This window comes from Ambystoma mexicanum, chromosome 7p (genome assembly GCF_040938575.1).
Source record: "Ambystoma mexicanum isolate Mex_15411 chromosome 7p, UKY_AmexF1_1, whole genome shotgun sequence".
In the NCBI taxonomy this organism is placed as follows: Eukaryota; Metazoa; Chordata; class Amphibia; order Caudata; family Ambystomatidae; genus Ambystoma; species Ambystoma mexicanum.
Genome location: NC_090939.1, coordinates 225,728,791 through 225,755,775, shown reverse-complemented (window position 1 = coordinate 225,755,775; position 26,985 = coordinate 225,728,791). Strand labels below are relative to the sequence as shown.

The 26,985-nt window shown below is 43.1% G+C and overlaps 1 protein-coding gene across 1 annotated transcript in view; it reads left to right on the top strand.

Annotated features, from left to right (window-relative positions):
* SIM2 (SIM bHLH transcription factor 2) overlaps positions 1-26,985 on the top strand; it is a 465,003-nt gene that overhangs the window by 414,347 nt on the left and 23,671 nt on the right. Inside the window, exons 8-9 of the mRNA XM_069636111.1 lie at positions 4,741-4,888; positions 10,240-10,405. Of these exons, the coding sequence (XP_069492212.1) occupies positions 4,741-4,888; positions 10,240-10,405 (314 nt within the window). The remainder of the gene's footprint in view (positions 1-4,740; positions 4,889-10,239; positions 10,406-26,985) is intronic.

Genomic DNA, 26,985 nt, shown 5'->3' with positions numbered 1-26,985 from the left:
AGTCAGGTATGAGAGAGGAGGAGGAATAGGGCAGAGGATGGCAGCTTGAGGAGAGCTGTGTGTCGTCTGCATAACACTGGGAATGAGATGAGAAAGTGGAGATCAGGTAGGCCAGAGGGGCCAGATATACGTTGAAGAGATAGAATGGAGCCCTGGGGGTCTCCACAGGTCAGTTGTGATGTCACACCTAGCCTGTAATAAGAACATTATTTACAGGCTTTTATGCAGATATTGCATGCTCCCATGTATTATAAAGAAATAATGGTAACCCAACTATATGCATATCTGCAAGAAAGGACTTGGAATTGGCTGCACAGTCATCTGTTAGTGCCATGTAAAACACCATTTTCAAATAAATGTCAATACTAAGGTTAGATACCTGTTAATTAATAGCTAGAGTAAAATAGATACATGGTGGTTAAAACACGAGCAGAGAGTCCACCGATAGTGGTGCCCTATTAAATACCACTTGCATTACATTACAAAATGTGGATCAAACGAAAAACTCCATTTAGGATATTTTGCACTGCAACTCAAAGCTGATGGTAGGAAATTATTCTGATCATATGTAATGGTGTCTCAGACGCCCTGGGGTGCCTGGTGCACCCACTATACAGGAGCACCAAGTCTGGCCAGAGGCCCACATGTATGGTGAAGATCGCAGGACCCCATTGACCACATTTATTTTGTAGGGAGTCCCATTCATTTGGGTTACGCCCACGCGCCGGAGGTCAGAGATTCAACCCTACAAGTTACTATGACCACCTCTTCCATGAGCTCTCATCAACACTTAAAATGAAACCCCGTGCCTTATAATAGGTCAACAGTTGAAAACATTTCACCTGCTCCAATCAAAGTTCTTCTAATTCCAAGCATCTCTGTAATCTCTCTTCTGAACCCTCTCAAAAAGGTTTTAATCACTTTGGGTCCAAGGACTTTGAAATCAGTGCTGCTCAATGCCCCCCACCTTTTCTTGGGCATTTCAGATACAAGGCATTGCTATTTACAGCCAGTTGTGTGTGAGCTCTGGCGCTATGGGTCATAGACGTTTAGTAGCATATAGATCAGATATCAATGCAATGGCATCATTTCAAGAAACTGATTGGATTAGCAAGAGTGATATTACACACCCTTTGGACCCACTGATGAGATCACAGGAAGTGAAGTCATGTTACTGTTGATTCTACTGACATTACAAGAAATAATATCCCACAGTCTTTGTCCAGGTGGAAACCACAATAGGTGATTTAATACATTTCAATAAGTGTAAAACTAATCAATAGACATGACTAGACAAAATAGACAACGTTTCTCAAAAGGACATAGAAGCCAGGCATAGGAGTCACAAGGGGGAGCATCAGCACTGCAGTTGCATCTCCTGCTGACTCATGCTTGGCATCTGTGCCATCAGTTATTGGTGCCACCATATGCAAGGCAATCAATTGCAGGAAAGGCATAGCAAAAAGTAACACCCATTTTCTGGCTCTTTGGGTGCTAGAGAGGCATGTGAAGGTTTCATCTGAAAGCCGAAAGAATCGTGGCATGCAGTTATCAGGGAAAGGAAGGAACCTGCAGCTGTTTTGGACTACGACTCCTATTATCCCTCACCGGGATCTAAGTTGACTAGGTTTGATCGGAGTTATAATCTAAAACATCTGGAAAGCAAAAGGCTGATAGCAGTTGCCCCGATAAGACATCCATGTATGTATCGGCATGTATGGTCATTTACCAGTGACCACCTTTAAAGTCCCAATCAATCGATGAGATGATCACTCCATTTGGATCATTCATACCATCTCAGACAGAGGGCCTGATTCATGGAATAAACTGCATGGGTAAAAGTGGCCTTGCACGTGAAATTGCGTGCAAATCCCTGTTTGTCGACTCATGGAATAGAATGTGCAGTACTTGTGTGGAGTTCACGCAGGCTCGGCACGCCTGTGCGAGCTGTCAAGGGCCTTGTGCAAGACTCCACGAGGTTCATGGGCGAGGCCTGCGCTGAGGGCGATGCGTACACAACGGAGCGGGGTGCAGGAACAATTTACGGGGTGTGCACGCAGGTTTTCACACGTTATAATAAATGCGCAGGTTGTTGGGGTGCCGGTGACAGTCACGGGGACCCAGCGCAGGGTCCCCGAGGTGCAGGCCTGCTTGCGGGGGAACAAGCACTGATTTCAAGGAACATGTATTCGCGCCTGGAATGCATGCATATGTGGCAGTTTCTGGCTGTTTTGTCTCTGCGTGTGGGCATGTCGGGGCGCTGCGGTCACGACCTGCGCATAGGGTATAATATGTGTAGAATTTCATGAATACGCATCATGCGCAGATTTTTATCTGCGCGCCGGCTCGCACATGTTCATACTCGGCGCTCAGGAGTTGTGGGAATAAAAAAAACACGATTCCATGAATCGGTACCACAGAATTTGAAGGGTCTCCAACCTTCCTAATTGTCTTACCTTTCCATGTTTTCTGCCCAACCATAATGCCATTTAGACCAACTCATTCTAAAACACGTTAGCGCCTTCCCGATTTAATGCGATAAAAGGAGCAATTACAGTGTCCGCCATCTTGTTTTTCCTGGACTATGTTGACTACTCGCAGAGCCATTTTCCAAAAGGCAACTAAACTTACCCTGCAGTGCATGCGTGGGGAAAAATGAACTGCGAATCACAGGATATGTGATTGTAAATTAAATACAAGTATTTTGTAAAGATAATAATCGAATTCACACCTTCCTTAAAATGCAGTTTTTTATAAAGTCTGCAAATGTCTGAAATACCAATCAAGAAAACTAGCTGCCACGTGTGCTGGGGGCTCTTGCAAGCGCTATGAAATGAAGTGTATAAGCCAGAGCCGGCCTTAGGGGGGGTGCGAGCCGGTGACCGCCCGGGGCGCCACGTCTCCCAGGGTGCCATATGCCCCCAGTCTTTCAAGGGCTCCCCCGAGCTGGCGTTGTGGGAGAAGGCGCGGCAGGCAGCTTTTTGCTGTTAAGAGCACCTGTCACCGCGGGTGCCTTTAACAGCAAAATGCGCCATTAGTCCCCACCACGCCAGCTCGGCGGAGTCTCTCAAGGGCTCCCGAGTTGGCGTAGTGGCAGAAGGCGTGGCAGGCGCCTCATTGTCATTGAATGAACCCGCAGCGGCGGGCTCATTCAATGACAATGGGGTGTTAACGCGCCCTATTCACACTAAAAAAAAAGTGGCTCCTGGCACGCCCCTTCAGTTAACCAGGGGCGCCGTAGGGCGAGGGGGGGGGGCGCCAATTCGCCCAGGGCGCTGCTGCCCTTAAGGCCGGCCCTGGCAGGCGCAGGGGAAAGTGCAGTGCACTCAGGGATCACTTGGTGACCCCTGCCTAGATTGCAGCAATTTTTCCTGAAATAGCCTTGAAAGTCAGGCCTTTTAGAGCCCGTTGTTGGAATTGTGGACCTCCAACCAGGTGTTGGTGGGTGCTAAAGCATATCAAGAGGTGGCTGTATGCCCAACATTGTTATTAGCTTGTTGAGGTGGGCTGCAAGACTCAAGCATTTGCAGCCATGTGGCCGTTCTGTGTTCAGGCCCTATCTGAGAACAAATAAATAAATATCTGGCTTTTTCCAAAGTAATATTCCTCTAGTATCTTGTAAAATGAAGCTATGTTTCTTTTTTGGAGGGCGCAGAGATAGCTTAGCAGCTCTCTGTAAAGGTTTGTAACTATAAGAAAGAAACATACGACCAGATTGTGACAGGGGCAGAGTCAGGTTGGGTTTGAAGAGGGCGTGGGGACGGCTGCCCCCGCCTCCCCCAGTGTGCGCAGTGCATGCCCAGTGCCCTATTGGGATGTGACAGAGTCACGTAAGCGCGACGGCACTGTTCGCCGTCGCGCATGCGCAGAAATAAATGGGCGCACCAGGAACCCGTACGATGCAGACCTGTGCTGTGTCCTACGTATGCTTTCAGGTACGGGAGGGCAGGGCCTGATCACTGGAGTCCCGGGGGCATATTAAGGACCATCACATGTGGCACCAAAAGCTTCTTCCGCTACTGATTTCTGTGAAAAGGTCGTTTTCACTGGTCTTGTAGCTCATACAACCAAGCGTCATGCAACGCATGCAGAGTTTAACAATCGCACCATGAGCATTTGCTGTGTTCTGGTTTCATTGATGCAGTGTGAAAGAGGTCACTGCATCCAGAGTGGCGATTTTAGCGTGGGACTTTGCTGGGATTTGTTTTATGTGCCAAACAACACCGTCCTGGACTAACAGATGACGGCTGTGGAAGATGGGTGCTCCTGTGGGCTGCTCTCGCCCCACTTCATCACTTTTTCTGCAACAACAAAAAATTCCAGCTGCCTTCAAGTACGAGTCCTCGAAATACTACTATTGTAAGATGGCCGCCATATTTTCATATGACACGAGGGCAGACTGACCTATGAACGTACCACTGGTGTACATCTTTTGCTTACCCAATCAGCCTAAGACAATACATTAAATGAATAAAAAGATTCTCGTTGTTTGTATTATTTGTCTCGTTATCCTGGATTCCCAGTGCAGTTTGATCTGAGGAGAATACCGTTTCCAACAGGTAAAGGAAAAATGACATTTTTTACTACAAGAAAGAAGAAGTTAAATTTTCTCATTTAGAAATGGAATGTATACGCCAATTTATATCAGCAGTAACCCCCAATGTGACTATATGCTTTTGAAAATTGTTCATTTTGGCACAAGATTAACATGTTCCGCTGTGTTGCAACGTATGTTTACAGTGTTGGTGAAAGGTCAGGTGACAACTAAGTACTACAGGCTGTTGTCCAAGCACGGAGGCTGGGTCTGGGTGCAGAGCTACGCGACTATCGTGCACAACAGTCGCTCATCCAGGCCTCACTGCATTGTGAGTGTCAATTATGTTCTAACGTAAGTATCACACAACTTCCAGAACTGTATTTATTGTCTAGCGGTTTGAAGATATAACCATATGTGTCACAGAATGATGCTACTTTTAAATGTATAAACCGACCTAGGAAGACCATTTGCAATGTACGAATAGTGGAGCATAAAAACAAAAGACCAGTAGACAATGGACACTAGAGCTTGGAATTTCCATTTCGCAAACAACAAATCACTCGTTTGTTATCTTTTGAATACAACGAAGAATTGCGTCCATTGATATGTAGGTGATGATCTCAATGTTGGTGATGTTCACATTGTCAGCATTTCTTTAACCCCTTAAATGCCAGACTATTATGCAAGTCTAGTTTTTTTCCAACATTAGCATATGTTTGGCTCCCTTTTTGCCGATATAGGAAGTTGAGCAGGGTATCCTAATGGGAATTGCCAGACATGGCAAGTAGAAGTAAAACAGAATTACTGAATTATGACAACTTGCCGGTTTGATATTTGTGTATTCAAGTGTATACAAAAATCATCTTTGTATGTATTTGTTTTTATTTAATTCAATGTCTGTGCAACTTAGTTTATGTTGGTAAAACAACCAGACCTGTGAAAGAAAGAATCTCAGAACATGGGTCCTGCATACGGAATTTGGTGCCAGACAAATCTTTGATAGACCACTACAAGCATTTACAACACACAGACAAAGACCTGTTCTGGTTTGTGTTACAAATTATTAGACCCAATGTGAGAGACAGAGACTCGGACAAATGCTTAAGAGATCTTGAGCAGAGACGGATCTACAAACTGGATAGTGTCCGCCATGACCTAAATGTTGCAATTGAGTGGAATGGTCTACTCAATAGATGAAGTGGTCTTTCGAATTGTGAGGAATTCTTTTTCAATAGAAGGACAAGCAGACCATCGTGATTCTGTAGACACTGATGCGCTTGATGTCCATGCCCTATGCCCTAAACCTTGTGTTCTTTAAAACCCCTTTTTTTTAAAATCCTCTTCAAGTAAAGGAAATTGTATTCCCTACCATTGCGACAACAAACCTGAGGGTACACACATAAGTTAAAATATAACAATCCCCACTGTGTGTCAATCCTTCAGTGCCGTATAGGCTCATTTATGTATACCTACTATGTTCCAAAAATTGTTTGACCATATATGGGAACATAGATCTCAGACATTGTGTCATTTAAACACTTTAGAGCATATGTTCGAAAAGTGGGCCTCCTAGATCCATGTCAGTGATAAGAAAACATGACCCCCCCCCCCATTTTTCGAGTTTTACAAGTCTGAGGTAACACATGTAGGGATACTGTTATTGATCACATGCATATGGGAAAACGACATTCGAGATACATCCAGCATCCCATCAACTGGTTTACATTTTGTGATCCCCAGACCATACACTCCCACAAGTCCTTTTGACATTGTGGCACCAAATGCTCATTTTCAGATATACGTCCCACAAAATCGGGCCACTTAAAAACAATATATCCATCTCCATTTAACATATATGGCCCCTCGGCTCCAATAGTATATTTGGGGTGCCAGGTTTGTAACCTGGATCGATGTAGGAAGAAATATAAAATGAGAACACAAATTGATATTTAATTGATTTAGAAACATGTTCTATGAAATCCAACCTTAGATTTGGTCAGGACCAGTGACTGCAGACTGTTCCCTTCAAGTCCATTCCAAGATGGTGGCCGATTTTGTCCACGCCTCAACGCACCGCGCGTGCCCAAAGTTGGTCAGTTAGCATAGCAACTGACACTTAGGAAAACAATAAGTCGATCCTTCACTTAGGTGCCTCGATTCGCACAGATACAGAGGTAGCCCCACTACTAGTCATACAGAGGTAAAATCACATAGAGACTACATAAGAATTGTGTTTATATATTTTTTAGAGATCGGCGGCAACACGTTGTCCTTTCTGCAACATTCAGCACCCTCAAATGGTGAAGCGCACACAGTCATATCTTTTCTCCATATGTCAGCCACATACTCGTGACAGCTATGATGCAGTTACAGATGCCGTTTTGCTAAACTGACTGTGACCACGCAAGGGAGCTATTCAATTTCCTCTGCGCATGCAGGGTAAGAGCTTTTACTTACCTTTGCACACACATTGGTTGCTTTATTATACAGACAATCAGACCACGGCAACCAACACATGTTTCCTCTGTTTGTGCTTCTACCTACAAGCACATATCAATTTGGCTGCATAACTAAGCTTATATGTGGACTGCACCATTGCAGGGTACGTTCCTCTTACCACAACCCTTATTTGAACTTTCTGAACAGTAGAACCACAGCAGATCAGTATCCATTCACAGGCGTGCATTTATTCTGCCACATTCCCACGCATGAACTTTGACTGCGTTTTGAAAAACACCATTTATTTTTCCATGCAACTTGTTTTACAGCACGGTACGTTAGTTTGTTTCCCATCTCCTCAGAGTTTGGCTTTTTAGCTACCCATTGAGCACTTTCATATTGTTGTCCCGGAAACAGAACACTCACAGACACTTTTCTCATTTGTTGTAGATACATACCACAGGCTGTGAGGAATCTACAGCAGGATTCACGTCCTGATGAAGGCCGGTAGATTGAAGCTTTCCAAAATGCAATAGGCCGAAACACCATTGTGTTGACTCTTGTTTGTCTTTTCAAGCCAATGTGGCAGAAAATACTTAATGTTTAACTCTTTATTGTTTCTCTGGAACGCTGTTAAAAAAAACAAGCTTATATGTGTAAAAAATCACATGACGATTGAAACAAATGTATGAATTGTGGAAACTGTTTGTTTCTTTGTTTTGAATGTGTAAGGTTCGCTATATGTCCTCATGGCATGTCTCACTTATGAAGTTATTCGCATAAAATAATCAAATTTTGATTATTCGCATAAAATAATCAAATTTTGACAAACGACAACTGAATGGGCTGTGTTTTTTATTGTTGTTCTGTCTGGGATCGCCCTGACCAATTTTTTATATATATCAAGAAAGACAAATACATATTGAAGTTGCTTCAATCTTCTGTAAATATAAACTGTTGTAGATCTGCTTCAGCCATCTAATAAAAACGAAGAACATTGCTTATATGTGTTGAAGTCACATTTTGGGAAATAGGCATCTTCAGTGTTTTCTAAATGCAAAACAGTACTGTCTAGTAATACATGCATTCCACCAATTTTGTTTTGACTTTACATAATTCAAGTGAATGTATTGTTTTCACATAGAATGGCTAAAACCTTGCTGTTGTTAACAATAGTAATTATATTTCTGACATTAAACCCTACAGAATGAGTACTAGCAGAAGTAGAGTGAAAGGTGAAATGACAAGCAACTCTCTATACTGGCAATCCCAGTGTGGCCCATGTACTTATCTGTTGAGACATCTTAGGTAGCGATCCATGGGCCCTCATTCAACGCGTTAAGATTGCCCAGCGCGTCTCCCCTGCGCAGGGTTATTGTACTTGAAGCCAGGGGCAGCACATTCTGTGTAAGCAACAGGAATTTGGGGATAGGCGTGGGGCAGGGTGTGGCATGTCGATGGACAGACCATTTAGGGACCCCATTATGATAATTTGAAGGAAATGTTGCTGCCCCCAAGATCTCAGAAACTTCATAATTGATTGACATACTCTGGGACCTGGCAACGGAAGTGCAGTGTGCAATATCAGCTGGCACCGGTCCATCTTTCAAGTGCGTGACCGTGGAACAGTGCGCCAGATGGACTCCATCCCCAAGGTGAACAGCCTGTCACCGACATTCAGAAACCTAATTCTTCCTTATCTTTGACATCTGCATTGATGGAATCTGGCGCCAAGGTCCCCAACTGTGCTTTTGGCATAACAAGTTGTTTATGTCGTTCACCTCCCTTTGAAGCGGTTTCTTTCCAAACTGTCTAATTTAATGGAAGCTTCAGAATAACCTGCTTCTTGGAAGTGAGTCACTAGCTTAGTGAGTATGTCGCTCAAACATATTCTCGATCTGTGTTTATTTTTACTCAACAAACAGAAGTTTGCATGGGCAATTTAAGTTACGTGTGATAAACCACACTTGTAAACGCCTGGTACTGGTGGCAGTCCCCATAATGTCTTAATGGAGGGATCGCCTGGTTCTCTGTACAATCTTACTAATGCATGTTGAGGACTATAGATTTGCATAGACTATTTCTTTTAATAGGCCATAACACAAATTAACCTGTAGGTAGTTTTCTTTTTGGATTAAGGAGGTAGTTCATATACCAAGCTTGTTTATTAGCTTTTGCAAACTATTCTTGCTGGGTACCCCTTTTTTCATATAACAAATACTAGTAAAGCACTAAAACCTGCAGTAAATAGATTTTTGAAGTATTCATGTTTTTCGTGTTGAAACAAAGATGTAATGTTTGTTTCTTCTTGAAATAAACTATTACAGTGGGTGTGGGCTAGTATCCTTCCAAGTGAACAATCTGCTATGGGATTCTTATGAGTAGCTTATAAGAACTTCTGAAAAAACTAGTGTTATTACAAAAAATAATTATAAGAACGTATACGACACCCAAATACTTATTGAAATATTATAATATCGTATAGGTTTGTAGTAGGATTTATGTAAGATCTTATACGATTCTAATAGGTTGCTTATTAGACAATAAGACATGTGCGCCCGTTCAGCCTATTTTTCAAAAGAAGTGAATTCATATCATATATTTAAAACTTAACATCTTAAAAGTGTTATATACAAAATCGAATGCCAAATACCCTGCAGGTGGGTGATATCAGTTTCAGACAAACTTTATTACTCAAGCCTATATGTACTCACAGCAGCATTGAAATACCATTTTTGAACTAAGAAATAAAAAACATCACCAAATGTTTGAACAAAACAATGTATTAAACCAAATAAATGACTAACTAAAGAATAAAATGCAGTGCATAAATCAATAAAAATAGAAAACATCACATAAAACAGATAGCGCTTTTTTATTCAAAATGAAGCAAAACCAACTTCCAAAAGTGTTCTTAGCTGAAAACAAACCGCTAATCATATAGCGGTGATAAAAGAAAAATATTAGCTTTGTCATTTTTTTTTTATTTTCAATTGACTTATTCACAATTAAAAGAACACGCAGTAAAGTTAGCCATATTTGGAATTTAGGGATATTATTAAAGGAAATGCACAACATATTTTACAAATAATGGGATGATAATTTCTTTTCAACATATTTTCTAAAGATATACAGTTTCATTATTTAAAATGTGTTTATTTTAAACAACTCCAAACTAATAGCATCACTAAGCTGGACGTCTATAGCATGATCTCTGTAAACAAGAGTAGTAAAAAGTATGCTTTGCCCCCACTTCTTTGTAGAGACATCGAGTACAAGGAGCTTCAGCTTTCGCTGGAACAGGTCACAGTCTCCAAGTCACCGTATTCATGCAGATCGTCCATCCCTACCTCACAGGAAGCCCGGAAACCAGCCAAGCCCAAAAGCAACAAAGGGAAAACAAAGCCAAGAACAACTCCGTACCCACAGGTAAGGCATTCAACCGCACGGTGCGTCCATTGTATTCCATTTTTCGAAGTCACACTTGAACTTTTTTCATAGCAGTATGACTGCTAACAGCAATCAGATAGTCTGATCAGAGGTGTGCAGTCAAAAAGTCGAAAAAATAAAGTCGAAAGACAAAAATGTCGAAAACAAAATGTAGAAAAAAAAAGTCAAATGTTTTATTTTTTGGGTTTAATAAGTAAAAAAAAGGGGTAAAATAAAAAAAATAGAAAAAAGAGGGGCTGGGGGGGGAAAAAGGGGGATTCGGGGGGAACCCCCCCATTTCAAATAAAAAACGTAATGAAAAAGAAATTCGACTTTTTTTTCCTACATTTTTTTTTCTATTTTTTGACTTTCGACATTATTGTTTTCGATGTAATGACTATAAACCCTGATCAGACAGTGCAATAGGGCATGTCACAGTGGGAGAGGGATCTGACGTGGGCCTTGTAGACCCAGGAGGGCCCGACTACTCAGTTCGCCCAAGGTGTACTCCTCCAGGTGGCTTGTGAGGGGGATATGGTCAAGCAGTTCGGGTTGGACTGCTCTTATTTGTTGCACAAGGATAAGAAAAGCTGGAATGGAAGCTGCTCATAGGAATTCCCAGTGTTTATGATTAATTTAAAGACTTCCATCCAATGTATTTTGGTGTTTATGAGAAAGCACAGGAGCTCCTCGCCACATTCTGCAGGCTTCTCTGCCATTCGTGTTGCATCATTGCTTTATAATGGGGTGTACATTGCTATGCTATTGCTCAGTATTAAGTGAGGTTTTATAGTGCATTCAATTCTTTGTTAAAGATTGTGAAGAACAATAGGGCTCCAACTGAGACAAGCAACAGGGTATTGATTACATGGCGCTACTCTCTGGATACTTGGCATGCTTCTGTCCTTTTGGTAAAATAAGACCCTTGATTCTTTTGCTTGAAATATAGATGGTTAGTGGTCATATGGCTTTCCTTAACCAATAGACAGCTAGGAAAGGCATTGGTCATAGGCAGAATATTAGCATTTGTCTTTGTAAAGGCAGCTCTGTTTCAATCAATGCACAAATGCGTTATGCGCTAAATGAGAACGATCACACACAAAATCAAAAGTGAATTGTGTCTCTTTGGTTTGAGATGTGCAACCAGGTTAACAGCTACACATGTGACATTGCAAGAGGCAGCCTGCCAGTGTTATGGATGTCCAATTTAGTTTATACTAAAAGGGGGTCTTAATATCCTTGCACTGACCTTAATTCAAGTGTGGCATTCTCGATGTGTGCACATGCCCTCATTGTACTGAAACATGAAAGTGTGTAGCCCCCGTGCCCCCCCCCGCGGATTGGTGCATTAGGTGGAGAAAGAAAGTCGTAAACATGCACTCTCGCATTAAGGCCTATGGCTTCTAGTACCAGTACTTGATACTTTAGAGTTGCACCCATAAAGTCGTACGCGCACCTACGCTGGCTGAGCGGGAACATAGCAAGCGTGTATGTCGGGGAGCTACGCATACCTGGGACCCTATTACAGGGCCTCGGTTGCGAGGGTCAGGTAAGGAAGTGCTAAGAAGGTGCACATTCGATTTGTATGTGTGCACCATGCTAGGGAGGTAGTGGCTTTTAAGAAATTATGCATTCCAATTTATGAGATCAGCTATACTGTTGCCTTTTTACAGTGTTCTTTAGATGACAAAGCCCAAACTGTGCGAAGAGAAAGGGAAATCGAAGAGAAATAGAGACGCACCGGAGTAATTGTTTAGGAGAGTAGCTCTGAAGAATCGAGACATTTCCCCGAGACCTCAGAACCTTTTTGACTGAGGGGCTAAACGATGATGCTTCTGAAGGGTAGTGGTACTCAGCAACCAAAACAAAACCAAAGAGCTTACAGCAAGAAAATGGCCAATGTTCAATGAAACACAATACAGACACTGGCAGAAGGACCGTCATGCTTCCTACACAGCTGGCCCTGTCTCTGAGCCAAGGACAGGAGTATGAAGATACATGAGAAGGAATTGTATGTCTCTCTGTCTCGGGTGAGGGAGAGCTCAAACCTAAGCTCTGTAATAAGGTTAAGTTCAAACTAATGCTCTGTAATGGAAGGGAGTTGAAACTCCAGCTCTGTAATGAGAGGGAGTTCAAACTCAAGAACTGTAATGAGGGGGAGTTCAAACACAAGAACTGTAATGAGGGTGAGTTCAAACTCAAGCTCTGTTGTAAGGGAGAGATCAAACTCCAGCTCTGTAATAAGGTAAAGTTCAAACTCCAGCTCTGTAATGAGAGGGAGTTCAAACTCAAGAACTGTAATGAGGGTGAGTTCAAACTCAAGCTCTGTTTTAAGGGAGAGATCAAACTCCAGCTCTGTAATAAGGTAAAGTTCAAACTCAAGCTCTGTAATGAGAGGGAGTTCAAACTCAAGAACTGCAATGAGGGGGAGTTCAAACTCAAGCTCTATAATGAGGGGGAGCTCAAACACAACTCTGTAATAAGGCAGAGATCAGACTCCAGCTCTGTTAAAAGGGAGAGCTCAAACTCAAACTTTGCAATAAGGGGGAGTTCAAACTCAAGCTCTGTAAAAAGGGAGAGATCAAACGCAAGCTCTGTAATAAGGTAAACTTCAAACTCAAGCTCTGTAATGAGAGGGAGTTCAAACTCAAGCTCTGTAAAAAGGGAGAGATCAAACGCAAGCTCTGTAATAAGGTAAACTTCAAACTCAAGCTCTGTAATGAGAGGGAGTTCAAACTCAAGCTTTGTAATAAGGGAGAGATCAAACTCCAGCTCTGTTAAAAGGGAGAGATCAAACTCCAGCTCTGTTAAAAGGGAGAGCTCAAGCTTTGCAATAAGGGGGAGTTTAAACTCAAGCTCTGTAATGAGGGGGAGTACAAACTCAAGCCCTGTAATAAGAGTGAGTTCAAACTCAAGCTCTGTAATAAGTGAAAGTTAAATCTAAAGCTCGGTAATAAGAGAGAGCTCAACCTCTTAGACAATACCTGCCTAATAATAAAAGTCAATTTGAAGTGTCAGAAAGTTCCTCACTACCTAGAACTATCAGTGTTCATCTTTTTCTCTTGATAGATAGGACACGGGGAATCTTTAGATCAGTGATTATCCCATAGAAATCGTTCTACCCTGAGGGCTTCCTCACTTCTTTCCCCCATATATCCTCGTCCCAGTTGGCTAGAGAAACGCTGTCGCTATTGGATCCTGGCCCAGGGGGTGAATATGAGAGAGAGGATCACCTGGGTGGAGGAGACTTGAGGAGTGGGGATGAGGCAACCTTAGGTGAGACTTCCCCTTTATAATTAGTCAGATGTCGCCCAGGCCTTTGTAGGGTATAATCAGTCCCCTATCCTTCCAGTAAATCATCTCCCATTGAACACCAGTCAGGTACTGGGACGAGGAAGAGACACGCCAGAAACATACATCCTCTCTTTATTGATTCTTACACACACAGACACCACTGTGGCACTGGGATGAGGAAGAGGGATGCCTAGTACCGAGATTGTTTAATTAATGAACATTGCCTACACCTGAAGCCAAGGGCACAGTATAAATGGCCCGCTCATTTGAAGCCAATGAGATCATCCGTGGAACACTTACGGGAGAAGCTGGAGGTGAAGCAAGAGAGACGCATACCCGAAGTGCCTACGAGCTGCAGAGTTGGTGCAGCGGAAGCGGATCGTGGTGGGAGCATTTCAGAGGTCTCTGGCAGCAGAGCTTGTCTACATACCTCAGAAAGTCATAGGAACTCTCTCTCCATACAGCTGAGGCAGCAGAGGACCGGGAGAAGATGCATGCCGAGCCAGGAGAAGCGACAGTCATATCGAGCCTGCCTGCGCAGAGAAGAGCACCGGAAGACAGAGTACTCTGTAAGTAAGAGAAGCCTGAGTAGCTCCAAGACACTGAGGTGTAGACCGTGTGGTTGCTGTAGGTCGGGTCGCTCACAAGTGAGTGAGAGACTGTTTAGGGGATATAAATGCCAGTCAAGTTTGAATTCATGCAAATTGTTAAATACTTTTTATAATCACAAAGACACAAAACTGCAACGAGAACCTAGTAAGAGGTTTGTGGTGGATACTGAACTATAAAAGAAAGGAAAGAAAGGCTGACCTGGAGCTGAGCAAAATACAGAGGTGAATTAAATGAAAATATGTTAGTTTTCAGCTAGCGTTTTCAATGCCAAGAGAGGACCAGAGAAAACCAGAATAATTGAATTTGTAACTACCTCTGTGAACAAGTGTACAATTTCCCAGCAGGAGAGTATACTGGGGATTTGTGGGTTGATTTATACGATGTTACTGATTTGAATGAATGGTGCAATTACCTGATAAAAAGGAACTTTGTAACCACAGAGATCGATCATTGGCAAGCGCCATATGAATATAAGGAACTGTGTAATTTGAGAGACAAAGCAGTGGCAAGAGCCATGGGAATATCTGAAAGTGCAACAAGTGAATGGTGGCAAACCAAACAGTGATAAAGCATCGACAGTGATAAAGCATCGGGAGGATGTGAAATGAGAATAAGTCAAGTACCACTGTGAAACTGGAACAGTGGCAACGTGCATATGAGGAAGAAGCAAGCAAGGTGTGTTTTTGCATGACCTGTAATGGGTGGACCGTGAGGTCTGACAACTGCGCCTAGACCAAGTACACCCGCCGAAGGAAAAGCCCCTTAAATCACTGCCAAGCTTGTAACTGAATCTAAAGGAAAACCTCTGTGATCTAACATTAAGAAACTCAACTATATGAAATTATGAAAGGTAACCAAGCCAGAAGAGCTGGGAAGCATCCCAATGAATTGTGTTGTTTTTGAAAGTTGAGAGACTTGAAAGCTTGGGGAAGGGAACCCTTCTTTTTTTGTAACTTGACTATTTGAATCCTGGAGTAGGGAAATCATTTTCCAACCAAGAGCAGGAAGAAGCTCTGAACCTTTATTTGAACACTTCTCATTTTGAGGCAGACATCTCTACACATTGTATACAATTAGGTGTGAGGGAAAGTATAGGTTTTGGACACAGACAGGCATGTGCTTTGGACTTCCTGACACAGACTAGCATTAGTTTAATTTAGGTAGAGAAATCCCACCTTAGCATAGGGCAAGTTAGGCCTTTTTCGAGCCCTCCTTTTTATTTAATAAAAGTTTATAGCCAAAACTGTATTCTGCTGTCTGTGTTTACTTTGTGATGCCTTCACAGTATATGCAAAGAGGCAAAGAGTACATGCACATTGATCCATATTACGTATACTAAATTAATCAACTGCCTTTATATAATTGACCAAAGTTAGTTGAAGGCTCAGTGCATCCGTTCTTCAGTCGAATACCTTTCTCGGTAGAAAATACTTCATTGGTCATGCAACTCTTCATGTACTGATGTGGGGTTGGGGGGGAATCATGCGGTTTGCAGTCCCAGGATAAGTGAACATGGGCTAGTACAACTGAGAAAAACAGTGGTTTACTAATGGATTTCTATGGAATCCACCTTCTCATTAGCAGATGCAAATGCCAGGCAGATTCCATAGGAATCCATTGGTTTAACGCCTGCATGAAAAACATATGAAGGCGTAAAACGTGGTGCTCTTCCAAGATGGAGGACAAAAGCAAAGAAGTGATGCAAAATATGTTTTGCGCCCCTCCTTTACCTTGGAAAGGCATGAAAATGAGTTCAGTGCAAAATGAAAACTTAAAGGCATTATGCCTTGCTTTTATGCTTTCATTTTTCACTCTCCTCATTGCAAAATGGCCTCCCAATTGATTAACCTATGTGATTCTTCTTACTTATCACTCAATTCATCTGTTCTTTTCACACACCACATTCCTCCACATTCATACACATGCATAATACTCCTCATACATATATGCATTTGAGATAGTCACACATAAACACCATGTGCAAGTCACAAACAAAACACCACTATGCCTGACCATCATTGGAGCAAAACAGAAAGGGGATGGCTGGAAAGTTTTGAATTAATCATAATCACCGGCAAAGCTCTGGGCAAGCCTCCAGACCATCATTTTTCATCCTGCCAAGCTATTACAGAAGGGGAAAAACCATACGCAAATCAGGCTTGGTCCCACCCCAAAAGGGGCAGTCCAGCCCGAACTGCTAGGTCACATCCCTTCTGCACGAGACCACAAGCAACCCCACACATGTTTCAGCCTTGTTGGGTGTCATCAGTGAGGAGTAGCTTGGGTCTCTAGGCCCGGCAGAATCGGGACCCACGTCTGGGCATACCCGTCCCACTCGGGGCGACTTGCAAATCAGGCTTGGTCCTACCCCAAAAGGGCCATCATTGGAGGCCAGCGTACCACCACAACATCGCCAGGCTGGAAACAAAGAACTGCAAGAGAGGGAAAAAAGGAAAAGGGGCTTTCTCTACTACCCACCAGTCTCTTGAAGAAGTTAGCGATAAGATTGCCTCCCTCCGTCCTATACTTCAGGAAGCAGGAAGGAACTGAATACCATATTCTTCAAAGAACGTCCCTCCAATTTCTCACTGCTCACTGAACCCTAATTCTGTCCCCCCAGAGCTCCCACCTCCCCTGCTCTGCCTGTCAACCCCAGCTCTTCTACTGTTCCTAAAATCTTATTTGTAACCCCCTAAGCGTATCCTGATATGCAGTGCTACATCTCTTCCCATATAGGGTTGCGCTTTCTAAATCCCATCCTTTCCTCCATGCAGACATAACTGTGTGTCAGTCACAGTCACCATATTTTTAAAAGGTATTAAAGGTGTAAACACATTTTTGTTTTGTGTGTGTCCTTAAATTAAAAAAATAATAATCTTGTGTAACACACTGTTAGGGTGCAGAAGGAGGTGACTTGGTGATAGCTATAGACCTTTATTCAGTATAACAATAAAGACAAAACCTATCTTTCCCTAAGTCTTCGAGGGGTTTCACTGCCTAAATTAAAGTGCTTATAGTTCTGTCAGGATATCTTAACTTAAAGAGTCTACCGTCCTGTGCCAAAACATTCCTATCACTGTCCCTTAAACTTATAACTGACTTCAAAGGTGGCGTCAATGTCCTTGGTCCTGAGGATGACTCCCTCCGCCTCCTGGTCCGAATGCACAGTTCTGGTTGTAAGTCCCTCACGTGGGAAAATGACTCCCTTCCCCTGTTTCAGTACTTCACAAACAGGATTGCTGATCCCTCACAGCAAACTATTTCTTTATCCCAGGGTGAATGGCTCCCTTCCCCTGGATCACTGGTTTGATCCTCCTTGTGAGCTCAGCTACCAGGAGAAGGACTCTCTTCTCCCAGTGTTTCTTGGCTTAGCTCTCACAGTTCACACCCAGGGGAATGTCTCCGTTCCCCTGGCCTTTCTCAGGCTCTTTCTTGGCATTGTTTCACAGTTCACAACACCTGGGAACATGTCTCTCTTTCCCTGGCCTTTTTGTACACTTGGTTTCACAGTTCACAACACCAGGGGAAATGTCTCCCTTCCCCTGGCTTACTATATATTTGCCTTCGCAGTTCGACCTTCAACTAATTTGTTCTGATAAACCTGGTTCACTCTCCTGCCAGGTACTGCGCAGAGGAAGAGGATTTATATTGGTCTTCCCTTGTGGGTGCGGGTCCTACACCCGTATCTTCCTACTACTTAGATTTGACAGACCTGGGTTGCACTTCCTCAGCCAGGTACTGCCACGAAGAAGATGACTTGTGTTATGTTTCTGTCTGTACCACCCCTCCCTGGTGGTCAGTGGCTTTACTTGACCCCCATCATGAGGGAGACTCCCTCTGATTCTCTCTGGGTTTCCCTGGGGGTCCCAGACCCTTCTCTGGTGGTCAGTGGTATCTGTGCTCCCACTGTGAGGGATTTTACCCCTGAGGCTATGCTTGGCTCTCCACTCCACCCTGCCGTGTCCCCCGGGTTCTCCATTGCCTGATTTCCAAATGGGACATGTCACTGGCTCTTTCCGGGTTCGTGGTTCTTCTTGCCAGCCTCTCCGGTCCTCTCTTATGCCAACCGGCTTTCCTCCCCAGTGTCTCCTCAAGCCCTGCTGTTTCCGTGTCCGCGACGTTTCACTGTTTCTGCTACGTTCTCTGGAACAGTCCTGGCTTGGACCCAGTGGGCCACTTCATACCAGGTGTGGGACAGCCAGTCCATTCGTAATCCCAATAAAAGCCAGACTCCCGCTGGCTCCTCTTCTGCTTCGGCATCAGCGACGTCTCGTGCTTTTGCTCCCTTCTCCCGATTTGAATCTCCCGGGTAGCTATTGGAAACTCCTGACTTCTGCGGTGCTGAGTCCTTCTTTAATGTCCTTATTATAGGAATTGTCCATCCCTTGCGTAACGTCAGTCCTTATTGTTACTGGCTCCAAGGTCACCCTCATGCTGTTTGTGAGACACATTGGACCTCATTACGAGTCTGGCAGTAACCGTCCCTGAAATTCTAGCAGGTTACCGCCGGACTCTTATTACCATTCCGCCTCCGTGATTCCTGGATTTACCAGGGCATTACGACCCCGGTGACCCGGGAATTCCGGAGGGCAGAATTCGGTAAATCCCCATTCCCATTGAGTCCCATCGTGAAGGTGCCGGTGTTTCCACGTCTGCCTGGCGGGAATGACACCTCCCGCCTGCAGAACTCGAGATCACCGGGTCCGGAAACAATGGTGGTGGCGAGTGCTTTTAGTTTTGTCAGTTCTCCAGGCACTGCAGTGATATCTGAATCGGTTTATAGTGAATAAGTCAAATTCAAAAAAGTTGAATGCAAAAAAGTCGGAAAATAAATAATTTGAATGTGTTTTTTTTAAAGAATTTTTTAATGGGGGGGTTCCCCACAGCCCCCTGTTTATTTTTACTAGCTAAAGCCAAAAAAACATACAAATTAAAAAAACACATTCGAGTTTTTTTTTCAACATTTTTATTTTTTTTACATTTTTGGATTTGACTTTTTGCATTCGACATTATGACTGGCTATCATCTGAATCTACTACCAGTACTTGTTAAATCTTCAGGTTTGCAGAGATACATGGTAGTGTTGGGTAAGGTATTAGGCTCTACACAGTAGAGAGGTGTCTAGGGTGTTGCGTGAGGGTTGTACCACATTCTCCCTAGATGGTCGTCCTTGTCTCTAGATGGGGAGTCTCCCCCCATGAGATCCTCATGCTGAGTAGCACCCCCAGGGGGACTATCGCTTAGTGGCCTCACCTCCTTTGCCTGATGGGAAGGGGCTTCACCTCGGGGAGAAGAGAAGACATCTAAGGTTTCTTCACAGCACTTAATAACAGTTTTTAAACGTGGGACCGGTATTCAAACATCTGTTGCTCTGCATTGTCTTGCTTCCAAGATAAACACATCTGCCCCTGAACTAACCTCCCCGCCCTTACATCCTATGTTTTCATTGGTGTCAAAGGACATGTCATGTTTCTGCCCCTTGTGAGCGACCTAAAGGTGTCTCCCTATCTAGTCCACAGGGATCTGTCATCCAGGTGGTCGGACACAGCCATTGCTTTTGGATCCAGTTCCTGGGGGTGGACCAGTGAGGGAGACTCACCTGGATGGGGGGGCCCTCGGGAGTGGGATTGGGACACTGACGGGTGAGATGCGGCATCCCGCTTCTTTCAACACCTTTTCCCCATCCTACCACGTAGGACATTCAAAACCACTGCCCCCTCCCTTTCCTACAAGAATACTTTCGCACGACACACCAGAGAATGGACTAACACATGTCCCAATACAAGGGTCAGGCACAGTCAGGCAATTGATCAGACACACCTGACTGCCCCTTCCCCATCTCCACAGGGATAAAAGGTGGAGTGACAGAGCACAGTATGTGCAAGGCAGACCGCACGACGAGGCGGTTATCCAGGCCCAGCAGTTCAAGAGGAGGAGAAAGGCAGCAGATATCGAGAGGCTGACAAGGAGAGATACGACCTTGCCCTGTTCGACACATCGTGAATTGGAAGACTCAGGACAATGGCACAAGTGTGTTGCAGCAGATGTCAATGGTACACAGAGCATATCGACGCTGATAAGCAGGAATGAAGGAAACTCCTGCTACCATGGTACCGGCCTTGACTCCAGTCATGAGGAGAGCCAGGCGGTTCATCACAGCCGGGGAGTTGAGGGAAGAGCTGATAAGAACGGGGCTGTGGGGAATGAAGTCGCAAAGTTGCAAAGTGAGAGAAGTACTAAAGAACTGTGAAATTGTGAAGGGGAGATCAGCTGCAGAAAGGGACTGGCACCACATGGCTCCTGCTCCGAGAAACCCTGGTCAAGCCCCGTCTGAATGAAACTATCGATACCAGATGGCCACAGGGGAGCCGCCAAGTTAGGTCAAAGTGGTCATACAGGAGATCAAGCAAAATCCCTGTACAGTCGAAAGCCTTTGACCTAAGAACTCAGAAGAAAGCAAGGGAAGTGAATCCCACCATAAGAGAAACCAAGGGAAGTGAATGCCGTAAACATGGAAAGTAAAAGTGAATGTGAAGTTGGCAAGAGTGAACCCGGAAGAGGGTTGTTGATGAGAAGGTGGCAAAGTCTAAAGTCCCAAGAACCAGTGTGCAAACAAAGGTGAACCCAGCAGAGGGATGTCCACTGGAACTGTTTAAAAGACATTAAGACTTACGAGTAAAGGGCCAGCGCGCAGAAGAGGGGGACCCAGGGGTGAAGTCATCACGCAATGCAAACTACAGAAAATAACCCTTTTGTGTGTTTGTTTTGTTAGTGAATACATCAGGCACTCGAAGGCAAGAGACTTTCAAGAGGAACGAGACTTGGTCATTGACAGTCCTGATTGCTGCAATTGGAATTGTTAAGTCGTGGTGGGAAAGCTTAAGTGTGTGCTGTGCTCCAAGCTCCCATCTTACCCCATGCACAAAAAATGGGGAAGATAATCCCAGGCTACTGCATCCCGACATATTATTTATGAACAACACTTCTTTTGTTTTTTGAAAACCATCCCACGCCCTTTTTTGTATTAGTTCTAAGGTTTGGCAATATGTAGTATGCCCTTTTTATTTAACACAACGTCACTAGGACTGCCTTATTTTTAATTTGATAGTCAACGCTTTCTCCCAGCTTAGATTTCGGTTTAGTTTAGGCGTTTTTTTCCACCTGACACGTATTGTTCAATAAACATTGTTTATTGGATGAGGTGAAATTGGTCTCATGGAACACTAGGGGGTTTGAACATCTTCTTGAGCAGACACACAAAACACTATCCGATGGCCACATCATATGCCTACAGGAAACGTGGATGGCACAACCACCAGCACGCAAAGGATATATAGTCATCCACAACCCAGCAGTAATCCACCAAAAAGGAAAACCGTCAGCAGGGCAACTGATGCTCATAAAAATTGACTCACCATGGACACTGCTGGAACATAAAAACATAACCCCCTGAATACAGTATGGTTTACTGCAGAAAGAAACACTACATGGGCCCCACAAGGAGAATATACGTGACCACTCAACTCTACTCATCGTCAATCTCTACTGGAACCCTGTGGCCATCAATGAAACAACATTCATTGATAAACTTATGACCGAACTTGACCGCTTAATCACCAAATACACCTCCATCGAAATAGTGATATGTGGTGACCTGAACCTCCATTTAATGGACCAACAAGGGAAAGCCATAAATTCCACCCTTTTACCGACCAAAGAAATGGAGATGAGATCCCTGATGAATACAGGAATATACCATAACCAAAAAGATAACAAAATGATCCCAACGTGGAAACAACAATCAGCTGAGTCTATCCTGGACTATATCTTCACCTCATCAGGGATCCACCAGGCCCAAAAAAGGATGGAAATATTACATACCACCTATAGCGATCACAGCATATTAACCCTGACATGGCCGATGCACGGTTCACAAAGACAGAAAAAATATCTTCCACCAGTGTTACTTAACATGCAAAAAACACGGCTAAGAATCAATTCAACTCAGACAGAAGATATAATAGGAACCTTTCTGGCGACAGAGAAACCGCCGATCGAAAAGCTTAATTATGGATGGCTCCTGATCCCATATCAGAGAACAATGAAGCCAAGTGTGACGACAAAAACGTGCATAAACATCTCTACGATCCCTTAATCAGAGAAAAAAAAGCATTAAGGAAAAAATGTAAGCTCCTAAAGAAATCCAACACCATAAACTCCAAGCAAACAATACAAAAAGAAAAAAACATATATCGAAACTGGCTAAGGACACACCAAAGCGCATTACTTCAGGCAGATGCAGAACATATCCTTGACGCCCTCAAGAATCGGAACACCAGAGACCTGTGGGCACTCTTAAATTCAGCATACTCGGCACAACACCATCTGGTACAAAATGTGCTTGAAAGGCACTGGATAAAGTACTTCTCTAAACGCTACGGAAAGAGGGACACGACACTGCCTGACAAAACTTTAAATATCATTAAGTGGTCCATAGCCTGCACCAAGGAGGACGTCATCCAAATAATCTCCAAGCTAAACACATCACAGGCGCCTGGGCCTGATGGGCTATCAAATGAAGTAATAAGAAAGGACCGTAACCACTGGGCAACACTGATGATTGAACTTATAATCATAATAAATGAGTACAATGTAATGCCATCAATCTGGACGTCCGCCACGCTCATACCAATATATAAACAAGGGCCAAAAGAAAATCCAGCTTATTATAGACCAATAGCCCTCCTAGACGCTTTGGGGAAAATCTTTGCCACAATTCTGCTGCAACATCTAACGACATGGGCAATGGAGGAAAATCGATTTGCTAAGAGGGAAACAGGATTCACGTGGAAAGTAGGCACAGAAATAAATCACTTCCTACTTAACCTAGTAAAACAAGAAGCCATGATGACAAAAACAACAGTCTGGATGGTGTTCGTAGACCTTCACCTAGCGTTTGACACCATAAACCGGCCCGGCAACTCCTATGGAACAAGCTTGAAAAATGGAACTGTCCAGACTACATCCTGCAACCGATCAAACTGCTGTACTCTGACACCACCATAAGAGTAAAAGTGACCACTGAAGTAATACACACAATCGAGATAGAAACCTCGAATGGTCTAAAACAAGGATACCCCCTGGCAGCGACCTTATTTAACCTGTTCACAGCAGAAATAGAGCAAGAAAAGAGTGACCCCGAAACTAATCCACCCAAAGTAAATTCCACACCATTGCCGTAATGATGTATGCCGATGATATACTACTACTGGACAAAACTCCAAGAGGCTACAACGCAGCATGGACCGACTCACAACATACATGGCCAACAACAAGCTTAAAATAAACATCGAAAAAACTAAAATAATGGCCATTAGGAAGCTGAAACCCAAAGACAGGAGCCCAATTATAAGACTCAATGATCAACGACTAAAGGTAGTAGAATCCTTTAAATACCTGGGAATTACGATAAATCAAACAAAAGAAGAAACACCATCATGGGCCGAGATGCTCCAAAAGAAAGCCCTTGCGCTTGCAAGACAAGGAGATATACTACACAAAAAGTACGGGAAATTCTCGTTTGTGCCAATAACCACCTTCTACAAAACCAAAGTCATCCCAACACTAGTATACAGAGCAGAATCCTTGGTAAAACTGGACCCAGCAATCTGGGCTAAATTGGAAGCAACATTCTGAAGGCAAATACTAAACCTAGCCATGAGTTTACCAATACCCTGCATATGTTTTGAGCTGGCGTTACAATCCATAAGCTTGATAGTGTGCTGGAAAAAAATATGCCTATATCGAAAGATAAAGATTGAAGATAAAATCCCTGCATTAGAAATAATGGGAACAACCCTGAATCCAACCTCAGCCACCACCCTAATCAAATGGATGGAAGAACAGAAGCAATATCTGGACCAAGAAGATATCTCAGCGGAGATGTTGCTACAGCGGCCCCAAAATGCAAAGAAAAAACTGAGAATTAACGACTGGTGCAAAACACTTATAGAAAAAAATACCTACAAAGAAAATCTAAATTGCTCACTTGACACAAGGGCAATAGCACAACTACCAACGTACTTGAGATATTTCCAGATACGAGAATAAGATCACTCTATATGAGGTTGCGTCTGAAACTACTGCGCACCAGAGCAAGACTGGCGACAATCAAAAAGCAGAACAAAGGAATGACCCATTGCAGATTCTGTGATCAGAAAGGAACCTTAGAAACAATATACCACATCATCATGGTATGTCCGGTACTACAGCCACAAAGAACATTATGTAGAACCTACTTTTCCACTTGTAAAGAAGCCCACTCTCCAGAAGAACGTTGGGCACAAATACTGCTAGGACATGATAAACTGACATTCATCATAATCTCATTCTGGGAAAAAATAATGAAAGAAGCACCAGAGAGAGGCAGTGCAGACGATCCGTAACCTGAGAACCACGAAAGACAACTAAGACTCGAAACAGATCAGATTACTATCGAAAGAAAGATGTATGAAATGAAAAGTTTATATATAAACTATATCATTTTAAATTTAAAAAAATGGTGATAACTTTTGTCTGTATTTACTGTGGCCAACCTGAGTTCCTTGCACCTTTCTCCACTGAGTTTGATGACTTGATGCTGCTGGTGTTATTGATGCAACATCCTAAAGAGTGGGTACAGCCATATTAGGACTGTACTCGCTGAGCCCCCAAATATCAAAATCTAGCTAGGTTTTCCAAATGGCCAACAAATGTGCAAATAGTCTCACATTAAAATCTGTGCATGCGAGTGTTCTCCATAGAAATGCATGCTGAAATTGTGAAGGCAAGACTACATTTGACGACTTGGTGGATTGTAAATTGAAATCACGTTTAGGCTGTGGCTTACAGATATCACGACGCGGCACCTGGTGTAGTTATAAACGAATGCCATGAGTTAGAAGCGGAAAAATGGCGTTCTCAGAAGCATATATCTGTGTTTTGACCAAAGCACACTCATGTCCGAAGGCATTTGCTGTCTTTCAGAATTACAAAGTGCAAAGAAAAGTTACGCGCCATGTTAGTCCACTTTTAAACTCACACAAAATGCAGGTTTTTCCAGTTAGTCCAATAAAAGCTATCAAAGCCTACAGCTTGTGCGAATAATCTTTTGACGTGCACTTGATTTCTGGAATGTAGCTTTTTTATGTAGATGCCCTGTGTTCTTAGCTTGCTAATAGACTATCAACATGTCGGAAGTTGACCCGGATTGCTGGGTGATGAAATAAATGAGTCTTTTTATTGACTAATTGCATTTCCCTAAATTCCTCATGTTCTGCCAGTATTAAGGAAAAAGAAAGCGCGATTAGGTAGATGGATAGCACTGGAACTGATCCATGTAACCGAAAATAGCTGCAGAGCCATTTGTGTTCATTTAAAATGCTTTTGTAATAATATAAACATAACTTTTAAATGGGCTGATCTTGTACCTGCAAAATAAATACTCTCAGGTTTTGATCAATTACATTGTAGAGAATCATGGGAACATTAAACTGTCAGTAACAGGTGCGTATGTTGTTGTTAAATCATTGCACTGATCAAACGTATGTCAGTAACCTTTGGACGGCCCAATTAATGCAAACAGAGTAAAGCAAATCAGAATCATGAATATTTGACAATGTTTCCCGTTTAAGTAATGTCAGGCTGTAAGCTCGTTTAGATGCCAAGAAAGAAAAGATATGCAGACACTATCTGATTGCAGAAGGCTTGCCACCTGAAATATATTGTGAACACTATGCTCTTTCAATGTGTCTAATATGAAGGGAATTCCATAGATTACTACTGAGTCTAAGAACATCTCATGAGTTTCTAGGAAAGACGTTCTAGTGGTGATAGTGTTGCTAAAGTGAATTTTCTTTGCTTAATATCTGTATACATTTATAAGCCAGTTTCTCAAACTCCAAATGCCAGAACTGTATTTGTATTAGCAGCCGTGGGACAGCGAAGGCTAATTAGATCAAGATTGGGATACCACCAGTGGATCCATAGTCTTCACCTGAAGGCTGGACGCCCTTGTCAACATTCCAATAGACTATTTACACATGGCTTTACTGGCTACCATTGCTCGCACAGGTGGTTCTGTACATGTCCTGTGTTGTAGTAAAGAGTGTTTCTGTGGTATTATTTCCCCCTTCCTGTGCACTGTACCACTCTCCGTCTCCTTGCCCACTGAGTGACCTGGATAGATCCTGGTAAATGTTATGGCTGTAGCTCAAATTAAAACAAGACACTACACCTGACGACTCATCAAGACATTAATGCTCTCAAGCCATTGTATTTCACACATAGAATAAACTCATTCAGACAACTTTGGAAGTCTAATTTGCTTGTCCAAATGCAGAGTTTTTCAATTTTGGAAATGTACTCAAATATGCAGAAAGGATGTTCCCATAACAGCTCTGAATTGTAAATGAAGGCCTGATGAAGTGATATAAGAAACACTCTACAGTAGCCAATGCTTGGCAATCATTTCCCCTTCACTTTTCCAATTAGAACCAATTCTTTATACTTGTTTAACATTTGCTTTCCTTATTCGTGTCAGTGTTTCCCTCCTCTTTCCTTTAATTTCCTTGTTCATGCTTACCATTCGCAATATGTCCGTAATCATGTCAGGCCTTCGAAACCAAATCCCCCTT